Source organism: Leptodactylus fuscus, chromosome 4 (assembly GCF_031893055.1).
Source record: "Leptodactylus fuscus isolate aLepFus1 chromosome 4, aLepFus1.hap2, whole genome shotgun sequence".
Lineage (NCBI taxonomy): Eukaryota > Metazoa > Chordata > Amphibia > Anura > Leptodactylidae > Leptodactylus > Leptodactylus fuscus.
Window position 1 is genome coordinate 191,304,114 of NC_134268.1, and position 22,671 is coordinate 191,326,784.

At 43.0% G+C, this 22,671-nt stretch overlaps 1 protein-coding gene and 1 long non-coding RNA gene across 2 annotated transcripts in view; both read left to right on the plus strand.

Annotated features, from left to right (window-relative positions):
- LOC142200886 (uncharacterized) overlaps window positions 1-22,671 on the plus strand; it is a 615,073-nt gene that overhangs the window by 124,202 nt on the left and 468,200 nt on the right. The window lies entirely within an intron of this gene.
- On the plus strand, window positions 11,736-20,903 carry INSIG1 (insulin induced gene 1). Its single transcript, XM_075271504.1, has 6 exons — window positions 11,736-12,018; window positions 13,711-14,074; window positions 16,974-17,098; window positions 17,482-17,648; window positions 18,260-18,359; window positions 19,296-20,903. The coding sequence occupies exons 2-6, from the start codon at window positions 13,741-13,743 to the stop codon at window positions 19,323-19,325; spliced, it is 756 nt and encodes a 251-aa protein (XP_075127605.1). The 5' UTR covers window positions 11,736-12,018; window positions 13,711-13,740; the 3' UTR covers window positions 19,326-20,903.

Below are 22,671 nucleotides of genomic sequence, written 5' to 3' on the forward strand. Positions count from 1 at the left end.
CCAGCGCATACCATAATCTGTCTTTTTTGATGGATTAGTCAATGGGTATCCATCAAAAAAAATGTCTGTTTGTGTCTGTTTTTTGAGAAATCCATTTTTTCCCCTTCTTCATTCTGAGCAAACTATCCATTGGTAACCCATTTGTGTTCACCTTCCATAGACCTCCATAGACCTCAATGTTAAAAAAAAAAAAAAAGAACAGATTCATTCCTGTCCGTTGTGTATACTTCTTTTTGGTACAGAGCAAAGGTGGTGCAAATTCGTCTCCGTCCAAAAGAGAGGATACACGGCAAAAATGCTCCAAACTGACACCAGCGGAAGGTTTTAATCCACCGAAATCAATGGGATTTTTAGATGACCTGTTCTAATATTTTTTTATGAACGTTAGACAGAAACTGATTCCATGCGGAGACAACAACACAGAGGTGAACCCAGCCTGAGCCCTATTTGAAAATTGTAAAATCCCCTCCACTAGGTACTGGGATTAGGTTTATCAATTCATTTCCGACAGACTCCCTTTAATAGCCTGAGCAAGCATTTGCTGTGTGTCAAGAGGGAACCAGGAAGTAGAGATCATGTAGGGACACAAGAAGTGTGAGAACAACAGCATCAGGAAAGCAGAGCAATAGATTTCACACACACAGATGTGAATACACAGATGTGAATAGAGCTTTAGGTTGAAGCCCCAAGTTCTGAAAATGCAGCATTTTTGGTGCAGCAGAAACACTGCAACAAAAAATGTGGTGTTTTACAGGACCTTCAAAGCATATGGGATTCTGGCAAATTACATTGACTCATTGGAGAAAGAAATCTGCAGAATCCCGTCCTCCTTGCAGTGACTGTAAGGTGGTTTGGGAGGGACATGGGGCCACAGCCTTAATGGGACTACAACTCCATGCATTATTACATGCATGTGTATGGGATACGGCTGTGGTATTCATAAATTCCGCTATAAAAAGGTGGGAGAGAAAGAAGAGAGACACCGAGCGCACTAAGTGCAGTAGGAATTAGAATTGTGTTGGCGTATTAATAATGACAGCAGTACCAGATGGCCTCTCACCTTGTGGGGTTGTGTCGGACACAACACCCTATTAGCATGTAGATACCAAGGCAGGAGCGCAAGCAGTTCAACCCATTTACAGCGAATTGGAGAAAACATTAGGAGGCAACACTGCGGACCTAGGCCCACAAACAGGGGATTCGCGCTCACTGGCAGCCAGAAGGAAGACTATGTCGACAAATCCGAATGGACAGTATCTTTTATTGTGATAGATAAAACAGAAGCAGCATGACGAATGCGCAGTCTTGCCTCCTGCTATAAAAAGATGGTTACTGAGCACTGCAAACAATGCTAGGACCCACAGTCCATAAAAACTGCTGATCTGTAATGATACCAACAGTCAGATCTCTGCTAATCTAAAATGTATGGCCTATCTTAACCCTTTCCTACCACAACCATTTTTTCGATTTTTGTTTTTCCTTTTGAAAGGTGGGAAAGAAAAAACGTTTTAAATTTTTTGGAATCCTTCCATTCACTGAGTTGTATGAGGGTTTTTTTGTTTTTATTTTTTTTGGCAAGACTAATAGTACTTCATATTGGTTCCATTTAATATTCAATACAATGTACTAGGAAACTGAAAAAATTAAGAATGGCAAAAAATTAAAAACCAAACAAACCGCAATCGCACAATTTCCTTTATGGGTTTTGTTTTTACGGAGTTCACTGTGCAGTCAGAATGACAGGTTACCTATTGATGTGGAATATAGCTCAGGAGCATACAGTATATAAAGTATTGACAGCTGTCATAATAGTACAGTGCATGTCAGCAAGGGGTTAAGCATAGGCCACCAATAATCTGGGCAAATTATCCACTATACACAGGATTGGGGTAACTTGTTGATCGGTAGGGGTCTGACAATTCCAACATTTACCTCTTTTTCTCTTTTTTTAATAAATGAAAATATAGATGTAACATTTTTTAACTTGACTTTCTTCAGTGTGATAACATTCTGTACCGCGACAGACTCAAAAGTCAAGAAAATTCATTGGAAACCCATTGAAAGAGTCGAGTTAACAATCTGTGTCTAAGGCCTCGTTCACATCTGTGTCGGTAATCCATTCAGGGAGTCTGCATGGGAACCACCTGCCCGAACGGACTACCGAACGCATTGACAAGCGCTGTGCAGTGAGAGCACATGAACCCCATAGACTATAATGGGGTCTGTGTGCTTTCTGCACGGTCACCACACGAGTCATGTGGACAGGAAAGTAGATCGTGCACTACTTTTCTATCCATATGTTTCATGTGGAAGGCACACAGACCCCATTATAGTCTATGGGGTTCATGTGCTCTCACTGCACAGCGCTTGCCAATGCGTTCGGTAGTCCGTTTGGGGGGTCCTCATGTGGACTCCCCCGAACAGATTACCGACACAGAACAAGGCCTAAGTTGGGTTGCACATGACCGTGTGCTAACCGACAGCAGTGAATGAACGGCACAGCCAACGCAGGGGTGACACATGGATGTTATCCGTGTTCCGCCACCGGAACCAGCTGAGCTTCCATGGCCCCATACATTCAATGAATACAAGGTGTGGACACATGGCTGCAAAATCAGACAGGAATAGGACTTGTTCCATATTTTGCGGCCCAGGCTGTCAGCCCGCACACAGGATTGTGTAATTCACAGTCATGTGTACAGGCCCACAGAAATGAAAGGGTCAGTGTGCTATCTGGGAATAAACAGATACTATACTGACCTAGCATATGGTCGTGTACAAGGGGCTTTAGTGTTATTAATGTATCATGAGTTAGGTTAAACTTTGCTATATCCATATATATGACTGATACAAGAACTCTTACGCTAGGTTACATAGTGACATAGTAAATGAGGTTAGATGAAGCCATCAGCCCATCAAGTCCAACCTATAACCCTACAATCCCTACAGTGTTGATCCAGGGGAAGGCAAAAAACCCAGATGAACCAGAACAATTTACAAACAGACCACTAAAATAGTGGACACATATGGAGCCCGGCAGACCCCACTGAATATAACAGCGTCCGACAGGTATCGTTATTAATATAAAAATCTATATGTAACTGAAAGCACCAGACGAAAAAATCTCCGAACAAAGATTGTGATGCAGATTTGAAGGAACCATTTGTTGTAAGAAAAAAAAAGAAGAAGAAAATGTCAACGTGTCACAAGATGAACCATTTCTTAAAGTATAAAACGATATGTAAAAAATGGAATCATTCATTCAGATTACGATGACTGAGCTATAACACTGAAAAACGACAAGTGTTTGAAAACTGATAAGGCAGTAACCTGTTCAACTAAATCTGGCCATACACAGCTCACTGCTGACATCCAATCAGTATTCTAATAATTTTTATTTCTGGTGGCTCGTACATTGCATAATACTTGGCACAATCAGATTCTTCTGGTTATTGCACCCTTGTAATCAGTAATGAAACAAAACCTTAAGCGGTCAAAGAATGATAAAAATTTCCACTGGTTGCAAGTCAATGATTCAGTCCTATCCAAAGAAGCATAAAGAGGAATTTGTAAAAGAGTTTGTGCAATTTTTTGAGCGTCCCCTTTCCACTATCCAAAAACATGCAGATGGGAGAAGGTCTGATCACTGGGAATCCTTCTGATCACAAGAATGGGGGTCCCGATCCCCCATCCATATTGAACAATATGATGCCCATGCACACTGCTGCTCCATTCATTCTCTAGGGTACTCCTAGAGATAGTCCTATAGACAGCAAATGGAATGACAAGCAGGACTTTTCTCTACACATCTTTCAGACGGAAACCCAGAAGACCCCAATTATAGTCTATGGGGTCCATGGATTTCTGCAGGTAACCACTTTTTAAGTGGAGTGGTTTCCGTTCTTTGGGTTACCAAGCAGACAAACAGCCATTGGACAAAAAATCTTTGAAAGAACATTCCCAAAAAGACTGCCCTTCCCTAGTGTCACTGAACATGTATGACCAATATAGACTATGTTGTTATTGTTGTTTAACCATCAACCCAAAGTAGTTTTATGTAAAATTTATGTAGAACTCTCAGTCCAGAGATATGTGCATCTTATCAGAGTACAGTCTATGGAAATTACAGTCTCCTTAGTGGTGGGTATAGTATATAATATACAGATATATTCTCAAGTAAGAGCAATGCTATGGGGCTAGTGCCTTGGTATATACGGTATCAGTACTGTTCATACCCTCTATAAACTTTCAGATTTTTCATGCCTATAAACTGTCCCAGAAATAATAATTGCATTTTTCAGCATGTGGTTATGGGTGATGGTACAATATGCTGACAGCTTGTACTTTCAGCTGTGCTCAACTTCCTTTTTGGGGTTTCCAAAATTCCTGACAAAGCACAGAAATGACAGAAGGACAGAAGTGAACAAACAGGACAGGGAGACACCAAGTGTATCTACGGTAAATAGAAATAGACTAGATTATCTACCTAGTATATTATACTGAAATATAGCCTGCTCGAAATGCTGTATGATGCGTATCTGTACAGAGAGTGTATTGTGCCATGCTAAAGTGAGCTGGGGCCCACCCGGCTCAGGGGCCAACAGGGGATTCTCCTGTACACGTTTGGGCCAGTCTGAGTGTCAGCAATGAAATAGTCAGTGAACTAAAAGTCAGCAAAGAAGAAACTAATAAGGTCATAAGACACTGGGTTAGATGGGGAGGTTAATGGGGTTTTCCAGGGTGAGGGTCATTTTGGTCAACATATAGGTCAATATCAGATCAGTGGTGGTCCGATATCCAGACCCAGCACAGATCAGCTGTTCCAAACAGCTTCCAGTGCTGAAACTAATACAGGGGAGAAATCTGGAAGCAAAAGGCTCCCTTCATGGTGTATCGGATGTGCCAGAGAACTGCAACTCTTGCAACTCTATTCACTTGAATGGAAGCAGTGCAGCAGTACAGGCAGAGGGTGTTTGCAAATAGCATCACGAACTATGGAGGACCAGGGTGTCCATTGTCAAAGATAGTGATGGTTTTATTAACATGCAAATGAACTCTTTGCTGCAATGAGGGTGTTACTACTAATTTGAGCAAGGACAACTAAATAACTAATTTGCTTATTGGTAAAAATGTCAGTATCTCGCAAGCTGAGGCATCGGGTGACAAGAAGAAAAATACTTTGACTCATGTGACCCTAACCTATCTACCTGCGGGGCTGGGTTGCTCTGCTCAGTACTGAGAAATCTCATTGTAAGTTCATCTGGTACATTTGCTGTTTACCCTCTAGGTAAAGACTTACAGAATATATTGGTGCTACAGAAATAATGATTATGAACATAATTAGAGTGTATAATATTACTTGGGGAAAGAACTCAATGACTAGAACAAAAGTTTGTCCAAATAATGATTTACCCCTCATTCTAAAATCTGCCATTGTCAAGATTAATGCAATTTATTACATACAGTCAATTCTGGAATGCCCTTGCAAAATCAATTGCAATTCCTTGGCAAACCACCATGACCAATTATGAAAGAGCAGTGAAATGTGCTGAGCACCCACATTAGAGAGCATTAAACTGCTTTCATTTAGATTGTGCAACTATGTATGAGCTGATGAATAAAATATATGAATAATTCTCCTAAGTATTACAGGATACAGTCTAATAGCTACATATAATGTAAAGCAGAGTGCACAGCTATTGGGTACAGTGTCAGGCTGGTCCCCAATGGGCTTCAAGTTTTCTTGTTATATCTGAAATGAGGTCTCTACTGCATCCTGCTATTACTATTACCTACACAAAGGGCGCCCTCGGCATCAGTCGCTTAATGTCCGTTGCTCTCATCCTGTGATGGATGAGAGAAATGGACATTATGTAATGCTAGTGTGAGCCCACCCTAACTGTGTTGCTGATTTGATATGCTTCACCATGTTGACTGGCCCCTTTAAGACTCCAGTGGGTGGCCCTAAGCAATTGCCTTAGGACTACCCATAGTGAAGGATTGAATGATTTACCAATTCTGATTGGAGCTTTGAGTCACGCCTCCTTGCCTGCTTCTGCCTGACACCACCCACTTGACTTTAGAGAGCCTAGTTGGACACCAAAACTAACTGCATTGATGGCTTGGGAACAATGGGGTTAAGGAAAAAAATTCCAACTGTTCAGGAAGCTGAGGAGCAGCACCTATTTTTGGATGAAAAGACCACAAGTTATTTGAGTTGATGAAAGGCACTCTTTAAGAATTATCTGTGCTCCATTTTTCTCCTGGACATTGAGAAAGACTAAACTTTTACATAAATTGGAAGCAGAGCTGTGAACAAAAGTGAAAAGGTTTGTCTGCTTTTACACAATGAGATGTCTTCTGTAAGCTAAACCCATGAGCCAGATTCAGCACATCTCTAAACAGTGATAGAAATCTTGTGTAGGAATGCATGGCATTGCTTTGTGGAATATTGGTCTCCACACTATGGTTTGGGGCTCCAAGACCAGATCCTACACAAACAATAGGCTCCTTAGTGTTGGGTCATAAGCACTAGAAGCAATGCTATGATGGTAGAATACCATGGTACATACAGCATCTGATGGCACAAAAAGTATGGTGATAGAGTAGAGGAGATACAGTAGAGGCATCATGCAACACTTGGGTAGCCCTATTACTGTCCCATGCAAAACAGAGCCACACGGTTACATCCTCAGAGTAAGTAAGCAGCCATTTTCTTGTGGCCTGTGGGCATGCGCAGTTGGCTCTGCCCGAGGCCTAGGCGTTTGAACCCAGCTCTGGAGGAAGAAGTGCAGAGAGGCCGTTCCTGAAAAAGATAGAGGCAGCGCTGGAGATTTCTCTCTTTTCTCTCGCAGCATTAGGGTCACCCCTAGTGCTGTTTGAGCGCCGGGGACCACCCCCAGTGCTGCAAGAGAACTCATTTGCATACAGATGAAAACCGGGATTTCTACCGACTGGCGGAGCAGAGAAGACATCTAAAGGTAGGAGAAGAATAGAGTTTCTTAAGGCAGAATTCCTTTAATAGAGTCCAGGAAAAGTGACCGAATCTCCCAAATCTGGCAGTATGGTCTTGCATCCAGGTCATATTCCATGTGACCTGAGCCCTTTATATGCCATTCATGTAAAAAAAAAAAAAAATGGGCATACTGTTAACACTGCAGATTTTGCGCTCACAAATCTATGGTGGAAAGTCTGCAGCATATCCATCCTGTGTGGACATATCCTTTTAGTCATGTCCATAAGTTCATATGAATTTTATATAACTAGAGAAAGTAATATTTGATATATAGAAGTTGTATGAGTCGGATGTGAATCTTGTGTTTACTGAAGTTACATGAAAAGTAAGTAATAAATCAAGATGATCGGGATATTCTACAAAGCCGCTCCCAGTGGAGCAGTCACGCAGCATAAGCAGAGCATTTGCACCGGGAAAACCCTTTATCTATGAAAATGCAGTAAAAGTAATAATAATCATAGTGTATTTCATGTTTTGGTGCAGTTAAACTATAGGATAACAATATCAGGTATTACCCAGACTTTGCCCCTGCAAGTAACTGATGTTGTAATTGTATTTGTACAGAATTGCTTCTCAGCCAATTCTACATCACCTGAGCAGACACACCTTCACTTGTGTGTTTCTATGCTTCAGGTGACCTAGTGTAACCTCATTGGTATTTGCTAAACGCTACAGAACAGGATCTAGAAAAAGGTCCATGTATTTAAGATTCACGTGTGCTCAATCTCATAGCACGTGAAACAATACAGCACCTGTTTATTTTTGCACAGGTGGGCTATAAGTGGGAATTGGAATTTCAGAGGTGTTTGGAGTATTGTTTGGTGTGGAGGAGATCATATGGCCCCCACAGAGCCCTGGTCTCTAAGGGTAAGTTCACATGGGGGTTTTTTGATCAAGATTTTGAGGCCGTATCCGCCTCAAAATCCTGACCAAAAAGATGACTCCCATTTTTCCAATAGCAGTTTGTTCCGGCTCCCAGAAAAAGACGCCACATGCTCATTCTTTCAGGCGGATTCGCCTCGCGACATCCGCCTGAAGACACTCCCGACTAAGCCCATTCATTTGGGCCTAAGCCGGAGCGGAGTGCGCGACTGGATGCCAATGCACTGCACCAGCATCCAGTTGCACCCACCCGTATTTTGGACCAGGACTTGAGGCGGTTTCTGCCTCAGGTTCCTAACCAAAAAATCCTGTGTGAACTTACCCTTAATCATCCAGTCTGTCTGGGATTACATGAACATGAGAAGGATTGGAGCAAGCCTACATCCACAGAAGATCTGCGCTTAGTTCTCCAAGATTCTCTCTTCAGACAAACTGTGTACAAATGTGCCAGGAAGAATTGATGGAAGGCACAGGGCAAAGGTCATACCAAATATTGATGTCATTTGGATTCACATTTGAATTCACACGGTTCACATCTGCATTCGGTATTCCATTTGAGGAGTCCGCATCGGGACCCCTTGAACAGAATACTGAATGCGTTGACAAGCGGTGAGCTTATGAAAGCACACAGACCCCTTAGACTATAACAAGGTCCGTGAGTTTTCCGCACGGTGTCCGCACGGAACATGCAGAGGGAAAAGTATTTCATGAACTACTCCGTATGACTCATGCGGACACCGCATGGAAAACACACAGACCCCATTATAGTCTATGGGGTCTTGCTCTTAGGTAAATCCACAATGTCACTAACTTTCCCTACAACAGCATGTATGTGGTTAAGAAATGACTTTGGAGGTGGGAGACTTCCTTCAATAAATTCCTAGTACTCAGGCTGGGTACGTAGCACATCACAAATATCTGTACAATACAACTTGTGATCATTCTCACTAGATCAATATTCTAATGGCCTTTATTGAAGCATTTTACTAGGATTACACACATGCTTATATAAATGCAACACAAAATATATGGATAAGTAATAAACATTATGTAGCAGCTAAAGCCACGGCATAAATATAGAAATGCTCTGTAGGCATCTCTGAGGTCTTCTGTCGACATCTTCGGTTCAGTCTCCTATTACTCAGCAGTTGGACTTATAAATAATGTGGCTTATAAAACACCTCTTTACTGTCAGCAGGCTGGTCAGAATGGGCGTACAATATCCATATACATTGTACTTATATCGCATCAAGCGTGGCAGATCTGTGTACATGGAAAGTGGCGCCCCGAGAATTCTGGCCTCTGTTGTGCTCGCCAGTCCAAACCTGATTATGACAACGCGACAAGCTTGTAATGTAGAACTGAATATTGTCATCTAAGACTCAAAACGAAGACTATGCAAAGTTATTGAAATTTTTTTTTGTGTCAATTTAAACTGCAGGATAGTATTTCAAGCTTTAAAGCGACACTCCAGTACTATTTATGTGGCTATGTATGTCATCATAGTCTACTATTGCTAAAGCTGTCACCCATGTATAGTACCTGTGCCCATATCTAGCACCAGTACCCATGTCTAGCACCAGTTGACATGTTTATTACCTCAACCAATGTCTAGTACCAGTACCTGTTTAGAGCCTGTACCCATGTCTAGCACCAGTACCCATGTCTAGTACCCATACCAATGTCTAGCACCAGTTCATATGTCTAGTTAACCCTATCACGTCTCAGCACTAGACTATACAATACCCAAGTCTAGCACTAGTACTCATGTTTAGAATCTGTACCCATATCTATCACCTGTGTCCATGAATAGTGCCTGTGCCCATGTCTAATACCTGTACCCATGTCTAGTTCCAGCTTCTGCAAAACATAGAGCTAACACGAAAATGGACCAGACAGAATCTGAGACTGTGAAATCAAGGTAAGAAAAGACACTATGGTGGGGTGGGGATTCATCACAACCCCTACACCACTTTCGTGGCATAATATAGTTGTAGATAGATTATTTTTTGCTATTTAATGCCACTTGCATGAGTAGACAACTATATAGGGAATGGTCTTTCGTACAACAGAGTGTAAAAAATCCCTTTAAATTATGAATTCCACAAACAAAAGTACAAGAAAGTCTAGATATGAACTTTACAACCAGAGTGAACCTTTACTTCTGGCTGCCTTGTGAAATGTCATTGAGCCTTCTTAGAAGATAACATCTATGGAAATTCAGGAAGGAAATCCTATAGATTACATGCATCACATTACTACTCTCTATCACTTAGAGCTGCCATACACATAGCTACCAGTCTCAGGGGCATATCACCCAGTCCAGCATTGTGGGCTACTTCATTCCACTCCCATGCATGAGGGACTACGAATGCAACCATCTAACATTTCTCAATGACAGGCCAGAACATGGCTAAGAGTGGGGTTGTCCTATTTTCAAACCCCCTACTAAAGCCAGGGTCACCAAGTTAAACATTATGGCTCTATACTGTCAAAAGATTAGGGCCCTTAGCTACATATCGTGCATCCCATCCTTCATCTGGTAGATAACCCATTATGTACATTTAGGAGGGAGGGGTGTGAAAAGAATGGACCACTGGTTTGCATGTTATAATCTATAAAATGGAGCCAGTCCAAAGGAGACCCATATAGAGAATGGTGGGCATTATATGGCAACCTGCAGGTCACCACGTATAGTTTACCACCCAAACTGCCCTGCTGAGAGGATCCCTGAATTAGTAGAGTGGAACCTCTTGTCCAGAACCTTCTTCAAGTAGTCGGATTACAGAGAACCCACAAATAGTCTCTTTCTGAAGAGTCTAAATCAGTAGCGCCAAGTGGACAACCCCTTTAAAGTTTCCATCCACAAAGTTACTTGTATTGGATACGAAACACTATGGTATTTTTGTGACTGAAGGACAAAAACAGAAAAAAAGGAGCCCCAAACTAGTGAACACCAACAGAACCCGAAGTACCCCACTGACTATAATGGGGTCTATCAGGCGTCCATAGGTTGTCTGGTTTTTGGGATTTTTTAAACTGAAGAATACAAAAAAAGTTGAACTTGGAAAACTTTTTTGTCGGGCAATTTATGACACCGTGAGATGAGACTCCACTGCAGATTTGACCCCAACCATAAAGGGAAGCTATGGAATAGTTTTCCTTTTATTTAAAGGGTCACCAGAACCCAGAATATACCTCCCCCCCCCCCCCCCCGTAACAGATGGTTAGATTGGGTTATCTGAATTGTACGGTGTTATTGCTGCCTCCTTAGAGCAATGACTATGTCCCCGTTGCTGCAAACATGTGACTTCCTAGTCCGCACGTATGCAACCCTGTATAAGTTATTGCAGATATTCCGTGCAGATTTCTAAGTGCATACATGTATTTTGGTGCAGATTTTCCATATGCATCCTGAAAATGTGCACAGACCATAAAAACAGACGTGTGAATAAGACCCTCGTGTCACAGGCCACAACATGCATGCTACTATTTACACCAGAAAAATCCAGAATTGAGGCAAAAGGTGTCTCCTGTAGGACAAAGCTTGAGGTAGGGTCATTTCCCCTGCAGTATAATGTCACCACAAGGCTATTTATGGCGGCAGCCTGGTCAGTGGGCAACAGGTCAGTGCCCTAGCGGGAAGGGCCGACAGGACATGGCGGGAGCAGTCACGTCCCCCGGCCGCGTGCCCCGCGCGCTCCCGCCGCCGCCGCCACTTGTTTTGGTTTTTCTCTCGCGCCGGGAAGGTGTGTGTGGTGTGTCCGCTACGTCATATGGGCAGCCCGCCGCTGATTGGCTGCCGCCGCCTCACCAGACACGCATGTTGTTTTCGGTGAGGACAGCTGCAGCCTCCCCCCCTCTCAGCCCGCGTCGTTCTCCTCCATCTGACTCAATGTGGGAGGAGGGAGCGGGGCAGAGGAGGACAGCGGCCATACCTGCAGGGGCGGGAGGCAGGACATTCACCCCTCACAGCTGCACGTACAGGCGGGCTCCCGTATTTAAGGCACAGACACAGGGAGACGACACAGGAAACAACGGGGAGGAAAGGGCAAAAGTTTATCACAGCACTTGGAGGATCCTGACTACTGCCTGACCACCGGAGGGTGCCCTGCTCATAGGTGAGACCTGGAGTGGTGGGCACAGGGTGGTATAATGGCGGGCACCAGGGAATAGTACTGCCCCTAGCAGGGGGTCCTAGTAGTGGCACTGACCCTAGTGATAACCCAGCAGTGATGGCAGCAAGTCTGGATTTCACTAGTAGTAGTGGGGGAATGTAATGATGGGCACAGGAGAAGTAATAATGGTGGGCACTGGCCCTGGCAGAGATGGCAACAGGTCTTGTCAGTAATGGAGGGCACAATACTGCCCCCCCAGCAGAGGTGGCAACATGTAATGATTCCAGTAGTAGTGGTGGGGGCATGTAATGATGCCAGTAGTAGTGGTGGGGGTATGTAATGATGCCAGTAGTAGTGGTGGGGGTATGTAATGATGCCAGTAGTAGTGGCGGGGGTATGTAATGATGCCAGTAGTAGTGGCGGGGGTATGTAATGATGCCAGTAGTAGTGGCGGGGGTATGTAATGTTGCCAGTAGTAGTGGTGGGGGTATGTAATGTTGCCAGTAGTAGTGGTGGGGGTATGTAATGATGCCAGTAGTAGTGGTGGGGGTATGTAATGATGCCAGTAGTAGTGGTGGGGGTATGTAATAATTCCAGTAGTAGTGGTGGGGGCATGTAATGATGCCAGTAGTAGTGGCGGGGGTATGTAATGATGCCAGTAGTAGTGGTGGGGGCATTTAATGATGCCAGTAGTAGTGGTGGGGGTATGTAATGATGCCAGTAGTAGTGGTGGGGGCATTTAATGATGCCAGTAGTAGTGGTGGGGGCATTTAATGATGCCAGTAGTAGTGGTGGGGGCATTTAATGATGCCAGTAGTAGTGGCGGGGGTATGTAATGATGCCAGTAGTAGTGGCGGGGGTATGTAATGATGCCAGTAGTAGTGGCGGGGGTATGTAATGATGCCAGTAGTAGTGGTGGGGGTATGTAATGATGCCAGTAGTAGTGGTGGGGGTATGTAATGATGCCAGTAGTAGTGGTGGGGGTATGTAATGATGCCAGTAGTAGTGGTGGGGGTATGTGATGATGCCAGTATTGATGGGCATCAGATCCCATAGTGGTGAATTTAACTAATGATGCTAGTACAGATTGGCATGCTGAGTGTTGGTGGGTGAAAGTACCAGTGGCAGCAAGTAATGGTGGGTACAGGATGATTCACTGGTACCCTGGCACACAGGGCATACATGCAGGGAGGGGGTGATACAGTTTGATTTACCTACATAATAAAATTTGTTTGGATTGCACTAGACTATGTCTGATGGGCACCATATGGTAGAGACCTAATGGGATGTGTCCTAATTGGCATAAAGCTTTGTAGTTCTAGTATCAGCCTGTTCCGTTAGATTGGCACACTTTTGGTGAATGGGCATCAGCTGGTATTCCGAGGACGCTGCTAGTCCTATCCTTTCAGCACTGAATGACGTGTGCAGATCAGTGTGTTCCTTCTGTCAATGGGCAGTGGGGTTTTATTGACATATGGTAAAGTGAATGGACTGATGCTGGTAATAGAAGTCATTGAGGAGCCCATTACAGCGGGCTCCTCCTCATCCACGTCATGGGTATAGTGCCCTGTGATTAGCTGTGAGAGTCACCTGTGGGGCTGACATGACTGATGCATTGCTCATAGTCTGGCTCACATATTATTCTCCTGTACTAGTCTGGCATTCTTTGAGTTAATAATTCCTCTTCTTCTTCAGTCTTCCCTGCAGATAACTATCCGTTAACAAATGCCAAGACTCGAGGAGCACTGCTGGAGTTGCTCTTGCGCCAGAAGTATAGACAAGGAAGGCAAAAAGTTGAGCACTTGGCTAACCCGGCGAGCAGGAGCAGCCATGTCTTCACTCAACTCCCACATCGGCCTAGCCTACAGCACCTTAGCCAGCAACCAAGGCCGCAGCCTGATCCGGAGAAGCCTGGTCCTCTTTGCTGTTGGTGCTTTTCTTGCCTTGGTGCTTAATCTTCTCCAGATCCAAAGGAATGTGACTTTATTTCCTGAAGAAGTCATTGCTACCATCTTCTCTTCAGCATGGTGGGTCCCGCCATGTTGTGGCACCGCAGCTGGTATGTATCGTGGCCAGTCCACTACTAGACTGCTCATGTTGTCTATGAGACATATGTGTGTGTTTGCTAATTAGTTTGTATATGTTAGGCCATGTACACACAGGCATAACCCAGGGGCTTTTTTTGGACTGTATCACTAAATGCCCAAACTGACTGCAGTTCATTGGAACCAGAGTTAGCGCACCATAGGCTTCTGCAGTACTCTAAATCCAGTTCTGACAAACCACAGGTGGTCCTAGTCACATCTGAAGTACGCCCACTTGTATTTCACCCCCAGGCATAAGAGTTTTAGGCAAATTATTCTACCTGTTAGAGTCACAGACCCTAGATCTAGTCTAGATTCCTTCTAGACTGAAGTGATATGATGGCTCACATAGACCGATGCTAAACGTGGCATCTTCTCGATTGTTGAACTCCCCATTATTATGTTCCCTAGAAACAAAATGGTCTACACATAGGAAGCTTTGTCCGGGGTAGGTTAGTAGGTTACACTTAAGAGGATTTTCCATTAAGTACATGATGCTTCCAAACTGATCACCTTACATAAAAGAGAAGTCGGCCAAACCCGCAACTTTTGGTGGCATCACCCTACTATCTGATATGTATGGGTGCCTTACTTCCTCCCGTGGCAGATATTGGGGTGATCTCTTATTCTCGTAGATGACAAGTTGCTTTTGGAAGATTCCTAAAGCCGCTTTCTCCATATTGAAATGGATATACATGCTTGGCCTGTTCTTATGTATATAGCCAGCTTTTGGGTAAGAGCACTTAGGAGGGTCATCTTAATAATTTAACTAGTTGGGGAATAGTTTTATCACTGTCTGAAGCCTCCATAGGCTATATGGCAAGCTTTCTGCATTTCCGCTACCTGTGATAGTGTGAGCGTACCTGTACAGCACACCCAAGAGGAATACAAGTCTGGTTCCCTGCTGTGAAGTATGTGCAGCTCTCTGTTACAACCACTTTTCACATTATCATAGCTAAGTCTTAAAGGGCTATTCTTGCCAAGTTCCAAGTATCCATAGTAATAGGGGCTAACTTGCACATCTATGGGGGTGCTATTGCTCAGACACCCATCGATTGGGAAATGGGGAAGGTCTAATGGGACTCGTGATCTTTAAGTTATCCCCTATCCTATTTGTTAAGATGTGACAACCCCTTTAAGTTAGAAATGTGCCCAGCACAAACACCAATTGACAATGTAAGTCCATTGGTGCACATTTAAAGGGCCTCCTATGCAAACTGTATGTGGAAGAACAATCCTTAATCTGACCATCTGCTCCCCATACAGTCTGCATATTGCGAGATGCACTTCCCACGCTCCCATGGTGAGATGTGCTGCAGACGCCAATGCTTTGAGCCTGTATAAAAAATTATTCCTAGACTGATGCATTAACATATCCAGATCATTGACAAGAGTGATCATTGACTAGTATAAGAGGTCATTACTCTGACAGTCTGGGTGAAGAAATGCCTTTAAACCTCCTTTATTTCTTGCATAAATCAGTGTTATGTGATGCTTAAGGCTTTGCATGGGGTTGTTACGTTGTTTCTCTGTTGGTTCCTTCTGTTTCCATTATGTAACGTGGCAGAATTGCCTGAAAATGAACATCTTGTTCTGTTGTACAAATAGAGGCAGAAATCCTATATGCGGATTAGTACAGCTTCTTCCTTCACTGCACACGTCTGCTTGGCACAGTCTAGATAGCACAGGAAATGTTGTAAGCAACTTGGCCTGTGATTGGCCGCCTCCTAAACTGGTGAGCTGCCTTCCTCAGCCCTCATTGGCGCTCCCGTCTAACATGCCACTGCTCCAGACAAAAATAAGGAAGTGATCGGCACTCGCATTGACTCTCTGCCAAGCTCATCATAAATCATCGCTGACAGGGCAGAGGCAAAAAAGGACATTGCAGCTAAATATACAACAGAAGATTTCTGATTTATGGGAGATGTTAACCAAAGGTGCCTGGTCAGTCAGTGGAGCCACTTTACCAGGGCAGCAAGTCTCAAGTCTAGCCTATGGCAGGGGTCAGCAACCTTCTGTACTCCAGCTGCTGTGAAACTACAGCTCCCAACATGCTCCATTCACTTCCAGTGGAGCACGTATGCATGCTGGGAGTTGTAGTTTTACAACAGCTGAGGGTTGTTGACCCCTGGTATATAGTAGCAAAGCAAATTGGATAAGTGGTAAAGCTAGATGCGAATGGCATGCTGATATTCTATAGAAGTCAGTGACTGTATAGCACAAGAACTGCTAAAATGTGAAATACTGTATGGCAGAAAATAGAAAATGCCTTCTAATAAGTACTTCAGCTTCTGCAGAACCTCTTCTTGAACTGACTGATGAATAACATTAAACTCTAACTAGACTATTTATTCAGCCTGTATACCTCTCAGAGGAAAACCAAACGTTTATTACTTGCGTATGTCAGAGGGTAAAATCTAGACCTCTTTTTTTTTTTTTTCCACTTTGTGTGCTTTTATCCTTTAGTTTACAGGAAACCACCTTCTAGTATCGAGAGTCACAGATGGGTTTTTTGGTTTTACTTTCGGTTAGGTGAGGCGTATACTCTGGTGCTCACTGGGTATAAGGTGTGGCTGAATATATTATCTTTATATAGCAGAGATTAAAGGCAACTGGATATAAAAAGCTTATGAGAGAGAGCTCCTTTATTGAGTAACCTGGGCGTATTTCTATATGTGGCAATGTAATAATAATAATACTGCCACCCCTTGTGGCTTTTCTTTCCGCCATGAGCCTTTTTAACCAGTCAGTAACACCAGGACCAAAGATTGACTATTACCTGTGCCCACTTTTTTTGATCTACGTTGCATTAATGAATGTGACTCTTGGTGAATTACCATAAAATAACCTTACACATGTGCTCTTGTTTTCCAGCTGTTGTTGGCCTTCTCTATCCCTGCATTGACAGCCACCTTGGAGAACCTCACAAGTTCAAGAGAGAATGGGCCAGCGTCATGAGATGCATAGCCGTGTTTGTCGGCATCAACCATGCTAGTGCTGTATCCTCCAATCTATTTAGTGGATTTACTAACATTATGTGCTACATATCTATATTGTGGCACTGTGTGCCAATCTATAATAGGCCACCTAGGCCTGTGGAGTTGGTAGGCCCAGACCACTGACTGTATTTCTCAACCGCTCCTTTATCAATGGCTGACATCCACGGTAACACAGATGCAGTAAAGCTTGTCTAATTCACAAAAAAAGCCAGTAATTAATTTCCTAATGAAAATATACCTGTATCTATTTAATTATACAATACCAATTTTATTATAGGATTAAAATTATTATTTTTATTTTTTTTCTAACTCCACAACTATGTTGTAAATTTACTCTTAAACTTTACATTTTGTTATTTCCTTAACCCAAACTATTCATCCAGAAACTGGATTTTGCTAATAATGTTCAGCTGTCGCTGACCCTGGCAGCCTTGTCGCTGGGCCTGTGGTGGACCTTTGACCGTTCCCGAAGTGGCCTGGGACTTGGGATCACCATAGCCTTTCTTGCAACCCTCATCACACAGTTTCTTGTGTACAATGGAGTTTACCAGTAAGTTGCAGAATTTTTAAAAAAAATTTTTTAACCCTTCTTGTATATTACAATCTTATTGGGTTTATGAGATTAGATCATGTCATGCTTCTTTCCCAGAAGTAGTGCCCCTCTCTTCTAAGGGATACGTTTGGTATTGCAGTTCAGCTCCTTTCACTTGACGCAAGGCTGCAATACCAGATGTGGAGTCACTAGTAATAGGAATAAGAGCCCTGTATGTAATCTGGAAATATATCTATACATCCTGTTCTCTGTTGCAACTTTTGAAACCATTGTAGATGATTAAAGCCTGCATGGACTTACTCTTAGATAAGAATTCTATTTCCAAAAATGCCACCATGATGGTTCTTCTAGGAGCATCATGGCGGCAACTCTGTATTCATTGGGCCCTGTTCACAGCACACATTTGCCCTCTTTTGAAAACCTGTACTTCTGACTGAATGCTGTAGCGTTATACAGTGGGATATGCTGCCCAGTGGCCAGTTGCATCGAGGTTTTTTTTATGGAATAGCATAGATCACAAGCATGCTCTAAACAGTGGTGATAAGACTGTCTGATTCTTACTCCTGCTGAGTGAAATAACTTACTTACTTTTCCTCTTTGTTCTTTAGGTACACTTCTCCAGACTTCCTCTATATTCGTTCCTGGTTGCCTTGCATATTCTTTTCCGGTGGAGTGACTGTTGGAAATATTGGGAGGCAGCTTGCAATGGTAAATTATTTTGTGGAATTGCCATTTGTATTACTTGGTGTACTAAGTGCACGTTACAGCCACAGGAACATTGGGGCAGATTTAGACTAGGCCGTCTGAAAAATGTGCCAGATTTCTCACAGTGGCTGATGCTGAATGATAAATGTGGCGCATCCGTAGACTGACTAATGTAGGGCTAGACACTGACTTGGCTCGCACACTGACCCATTATATTCTAAAGGCCCCATACACATCTGTGTAATCTCAGGAATCCATGTACAGGGCCATGACCCTGGAGCAAACACAGGACAGATCCTATTCCTGTCTATTTTGAGGTCCAGGCTCCCTGAAGAAAGTGAATGTGGGTCTGTGGAAGGGCATGGATGGCACACAGATATGATCCTTGAGCTGTCTGTGCTGTTCAACCACAGAACCAGTACATGTAGCCTTGCATGCCCTTTATTACTCTGAAGTCTTCCATAGTCTTGTGGATTAAGTTGAGTTCACACTGAGGTTTTTTTTTTTGTTTTTTTTTTTTTGTTTTTTTTTTTTTTGGTCAGGAATTTGAGGCCGCCTCAGATTCCCTACCAAAAAAACGGGAGCTGCAACTGGAATGGGCCTAGTCGGGAGGGAGTGTCTTCAGGCGGATGTTGCGAGGCTGATCCGGCCACGGCATCCGCCTGAAGATTGAGCATGGGAGCCGGTTTTTTTTGGTCAGGATTTTGAGGCAGATTCCGCCTCAAAATTCTGACCAAAAAACTGTGTTAATTCAGCCTTAAGGTTCCTTTTTGCATGATGTATATTGTAACATACCAGTTCAACAACCAGAAAATAGTCCAAAGCCACATTGTCCTAGTGCCCGTCACTCACCAATTGTCCTACTTTTGAGAATATTTGTGGTCAAAAACTGCCTTTTCATTTAATTTTTATATATATATATTTTTCTTTTCTGTGCAGGGTCCTACAGAAAAAGTGCACACAGACTAAGATGCCACAAAATGCCCTCCTGACACGTACTGAGAGAAGAATGACTTATTTCAGGAAAAGCTTGCCCTATGTTACTAAGTAACAACATGCAAACTTTTCATCTGTAAAAGCATTACAATGTGAAGGCCGTCACTTCATCCTTTGGTTAGTCCATTATACCATGTGCAGACTCTCGTTCTAGCTCCATGGATTATTACCACATCAGACTATCCCTATTGGTGGCAGAACTGAGATAAGAGGAGGAATGATCTCCCGGTAACACATCCGTTCTTCCATGACTGCTGCAGGTTTTGTTTATCTGTCTCTATAGTGGTAGGATGTCAGATGTTTTCTGCATGGTGTAATAGGCCGGACGCAGCTTCAAGTACCAGTATTACAATTTCATTCTCAGAAGATGAAGAGGACACGTCTGGTATGGAGTCTTGCAATGACCTGTGGAAGTCATGATAGGTGCAAGGAAAAAAAAAATAAGATGAAGTGAATAGGAGCGTATTATTTATCTACAATGGAAAATAAGGCTGTGGGCAAAAAAGGTAAAGAAACTGTAGAGCGGGGCCTGTCCAATCTGAGGAGGCATATCCTTGCACTTTACGTAATACTATGGTGGCCAAAGACATGAATGAGACTCTAACATGTCATTGTGATGGCAATTGAGACTCTACTATAGTAATGAATCTTCTAGAAACAAGTGTTACTAGTCATAGTGGCCACTACAAGTTATACCATTGCTCAATTTGGCTAAATGTGAAAAAAACTGATTGCCAGGCCAAGTGGCTGGATCACATATGGCTTTTTTGCTGTTGGAAGATGACAGTATATTTGGTGGCCGCCTTTGCCGCAATAGTAAGTTTCCTGGACTAGAATATTAATATTTAGGATAAGCCATCAAAATCAGATTGGTGGGGGTCCGATTCATTACACCCCTACATCCACCTGTGGGTACTGCATTCCACAGAGAATCCCATGTTTGTTATTGGTTGTACCTAGAATTGCATCCCAGTCCTCTTCACTTGAGCTGCAGTACCAGACCTGGCCACTGCAAGGTGTATGGTGCTATATCCAGTCCTGTGGCTGATAATGACGGCTTATACATCAGTATTGTGGTTCTAGTAAACCCCCTAATAGTATGGCAAAGATGGCTATCAAGGATATATACTGTCATCAGGCGGTCATGTCACCAACAATGGCCTTATCCCACACAGGGCAGGTCGGAATCAATTGAGGAACACTTGGCTACTAGAAAGTGTACTATAGTCTGCTAGGTGGGGGCGTCTATCTCTTTTTGTCTCGCAGCCTTATTAATATTTGCAGTCTGTGATTGCCTTGTAAAGAGAAAAGTGCATTTGTCACTTCATTAAATGTGTTGTTTTTAGTCTTCTATAGTATTTGTCAGCGCTGAGTATTCATCGTCTGCATTTAATAACCTATAGCTCAATGTGATCACAAACAGTGCAATGTGTTGAAGTAGAACTTAAAGGGAATCTATCAATCTCCTTAATACCGGATGCAGTTCTCGGTGAGGTAGTCTTATACTTGATATTCGCACAATTTTATAGATTTGTAAGTTCCCTTTGAAAACATGCATTATGGGGACTATGGGATATCTGCATCAAGATAAAAGGTACAATTAGATTGGTAAACGGGGATAAAGAAGACTTGTTCTTCAGCAAATATCGGGGTACTCTGTAATAAGAGGCTTGTCCTGAAAGCACAACTAGACGGTGTACACAAGCTCTTAGACCATTGCGCGTTTCACCCATAACCTTTTACACACGACTTGAAACCTCCTTACACAGCCATCTACAGTCCACTAGCATCAGCACCAACAAGAAAGCCAGTGCCGGAGACCTAAGGAAGTTGTGTGTCCGTGATGTGACAAATCTGGCCCCACTAGAGCTGGGTGATCATGTGACACCAGGATGACCATCGCTAGTCCTGGCCTTGGGGTAAAGTGTAAGTCCCAGGAGCCCTCCTTGTGGGTATCCGGCTTGCTGTAGAGTTTGTGTATATAATCTTTGCCTTTTTCTATGATAGATTCCCTTTAAATGATGCGGTATATAATTGTCAGTGAGAATTGTATACTGCCGGCCATGTAACTATAGCATTACCACTGAAGAGGCGTGAGCCTGTCACTCATATTTGGGAGAGATGATCTTCACTTGGCTTCTTGTTAATGGTTTTCCCCCATAACTGGATCCAATTTATTTTTTGCACTAGGTAAATGGCACACACTATAGTCATGTTAAAGCCATATGCACACGTATGTGTAAAGACTGTAGAGTTCTTAAGGAAACGGGACTAGACCTTCTTGCCAAAGTCAGAAATATCTGCCTTTGTCTTCCAAGATCTGATCCCTTTTAGCAAGGAGTATACAGTCTTGTAAAGTATTACATAGCTCCAAAACGGTCATCTGATGCCTCTGTATAGAATCCTACAGACAGAAGAGCCCCAAAGACTTATGTGGATTTGTACAACTTGTGTGTCATACAAAATCCTAACACCATTGCACATAGGAGGCTTTAGCGTGTCAACGAAAGCAAAGCTAGTCAATGGATAACGTGTCTGAGTATGCCTAGAAACAGCGCCTCTCTTGTCCATGGCTGTGCTTGGTATTGCACCCCTTTATAGCAAATGGAGATAAGCTGTAATACCAATGACCGCCCATGAACAAGAGCGGCACTGTTTCTGGAAGTCGGCATCAGGACTTTCTATACAACTTCTTTAAGCGTTTATTTCATTGACCATCAATGGATCTGTTCTATTTGTTAAATCAATGGCCGGTGGTGAGAATATCTCTCCTGACAATTGTGTGACGGGTTTACCATGAGGGGCTCTAGAAAAATATACAAATCAGCAATAATTTCTGTAATGGGGAAATTGGTAAGCGTTTTTTTTTTTTATTGTATTCATTGAGTTGTATTTACAGATACTCCAATACGATCTGCATTATAAAGGGTGTTTTTTTTTTTTTTTTTTTTGTGAAGTTGCCTTTTTCATATTTTAGTTTATGCAAGTATATTTTTACTTTCGGTTTCAATCCTTGCTGCAAGATGGTTGTCGTTCAGTGTTTTCTGCCAACAAATTCCTGGTTATATTGTCTATTACAGAAGAGTGTTTATGTGGGTTACATGGAAAAGTGCACAAATGGGGGGGCTGGGGGTTACAAAAATAAAATTTACATATGGAGTACATTGCATTGAAATACTAGAGCGAACAAAACGGTCTGTGTACGGTCCGTATTTCCTGGCCTGGACACGGCTATGCGAGTTGAACGTATTGCATCATAGCGGGTACAATGCGGTGAGATCCTGAAGGGTGAAAGCATTACTGTACCAAAGTCACAGCT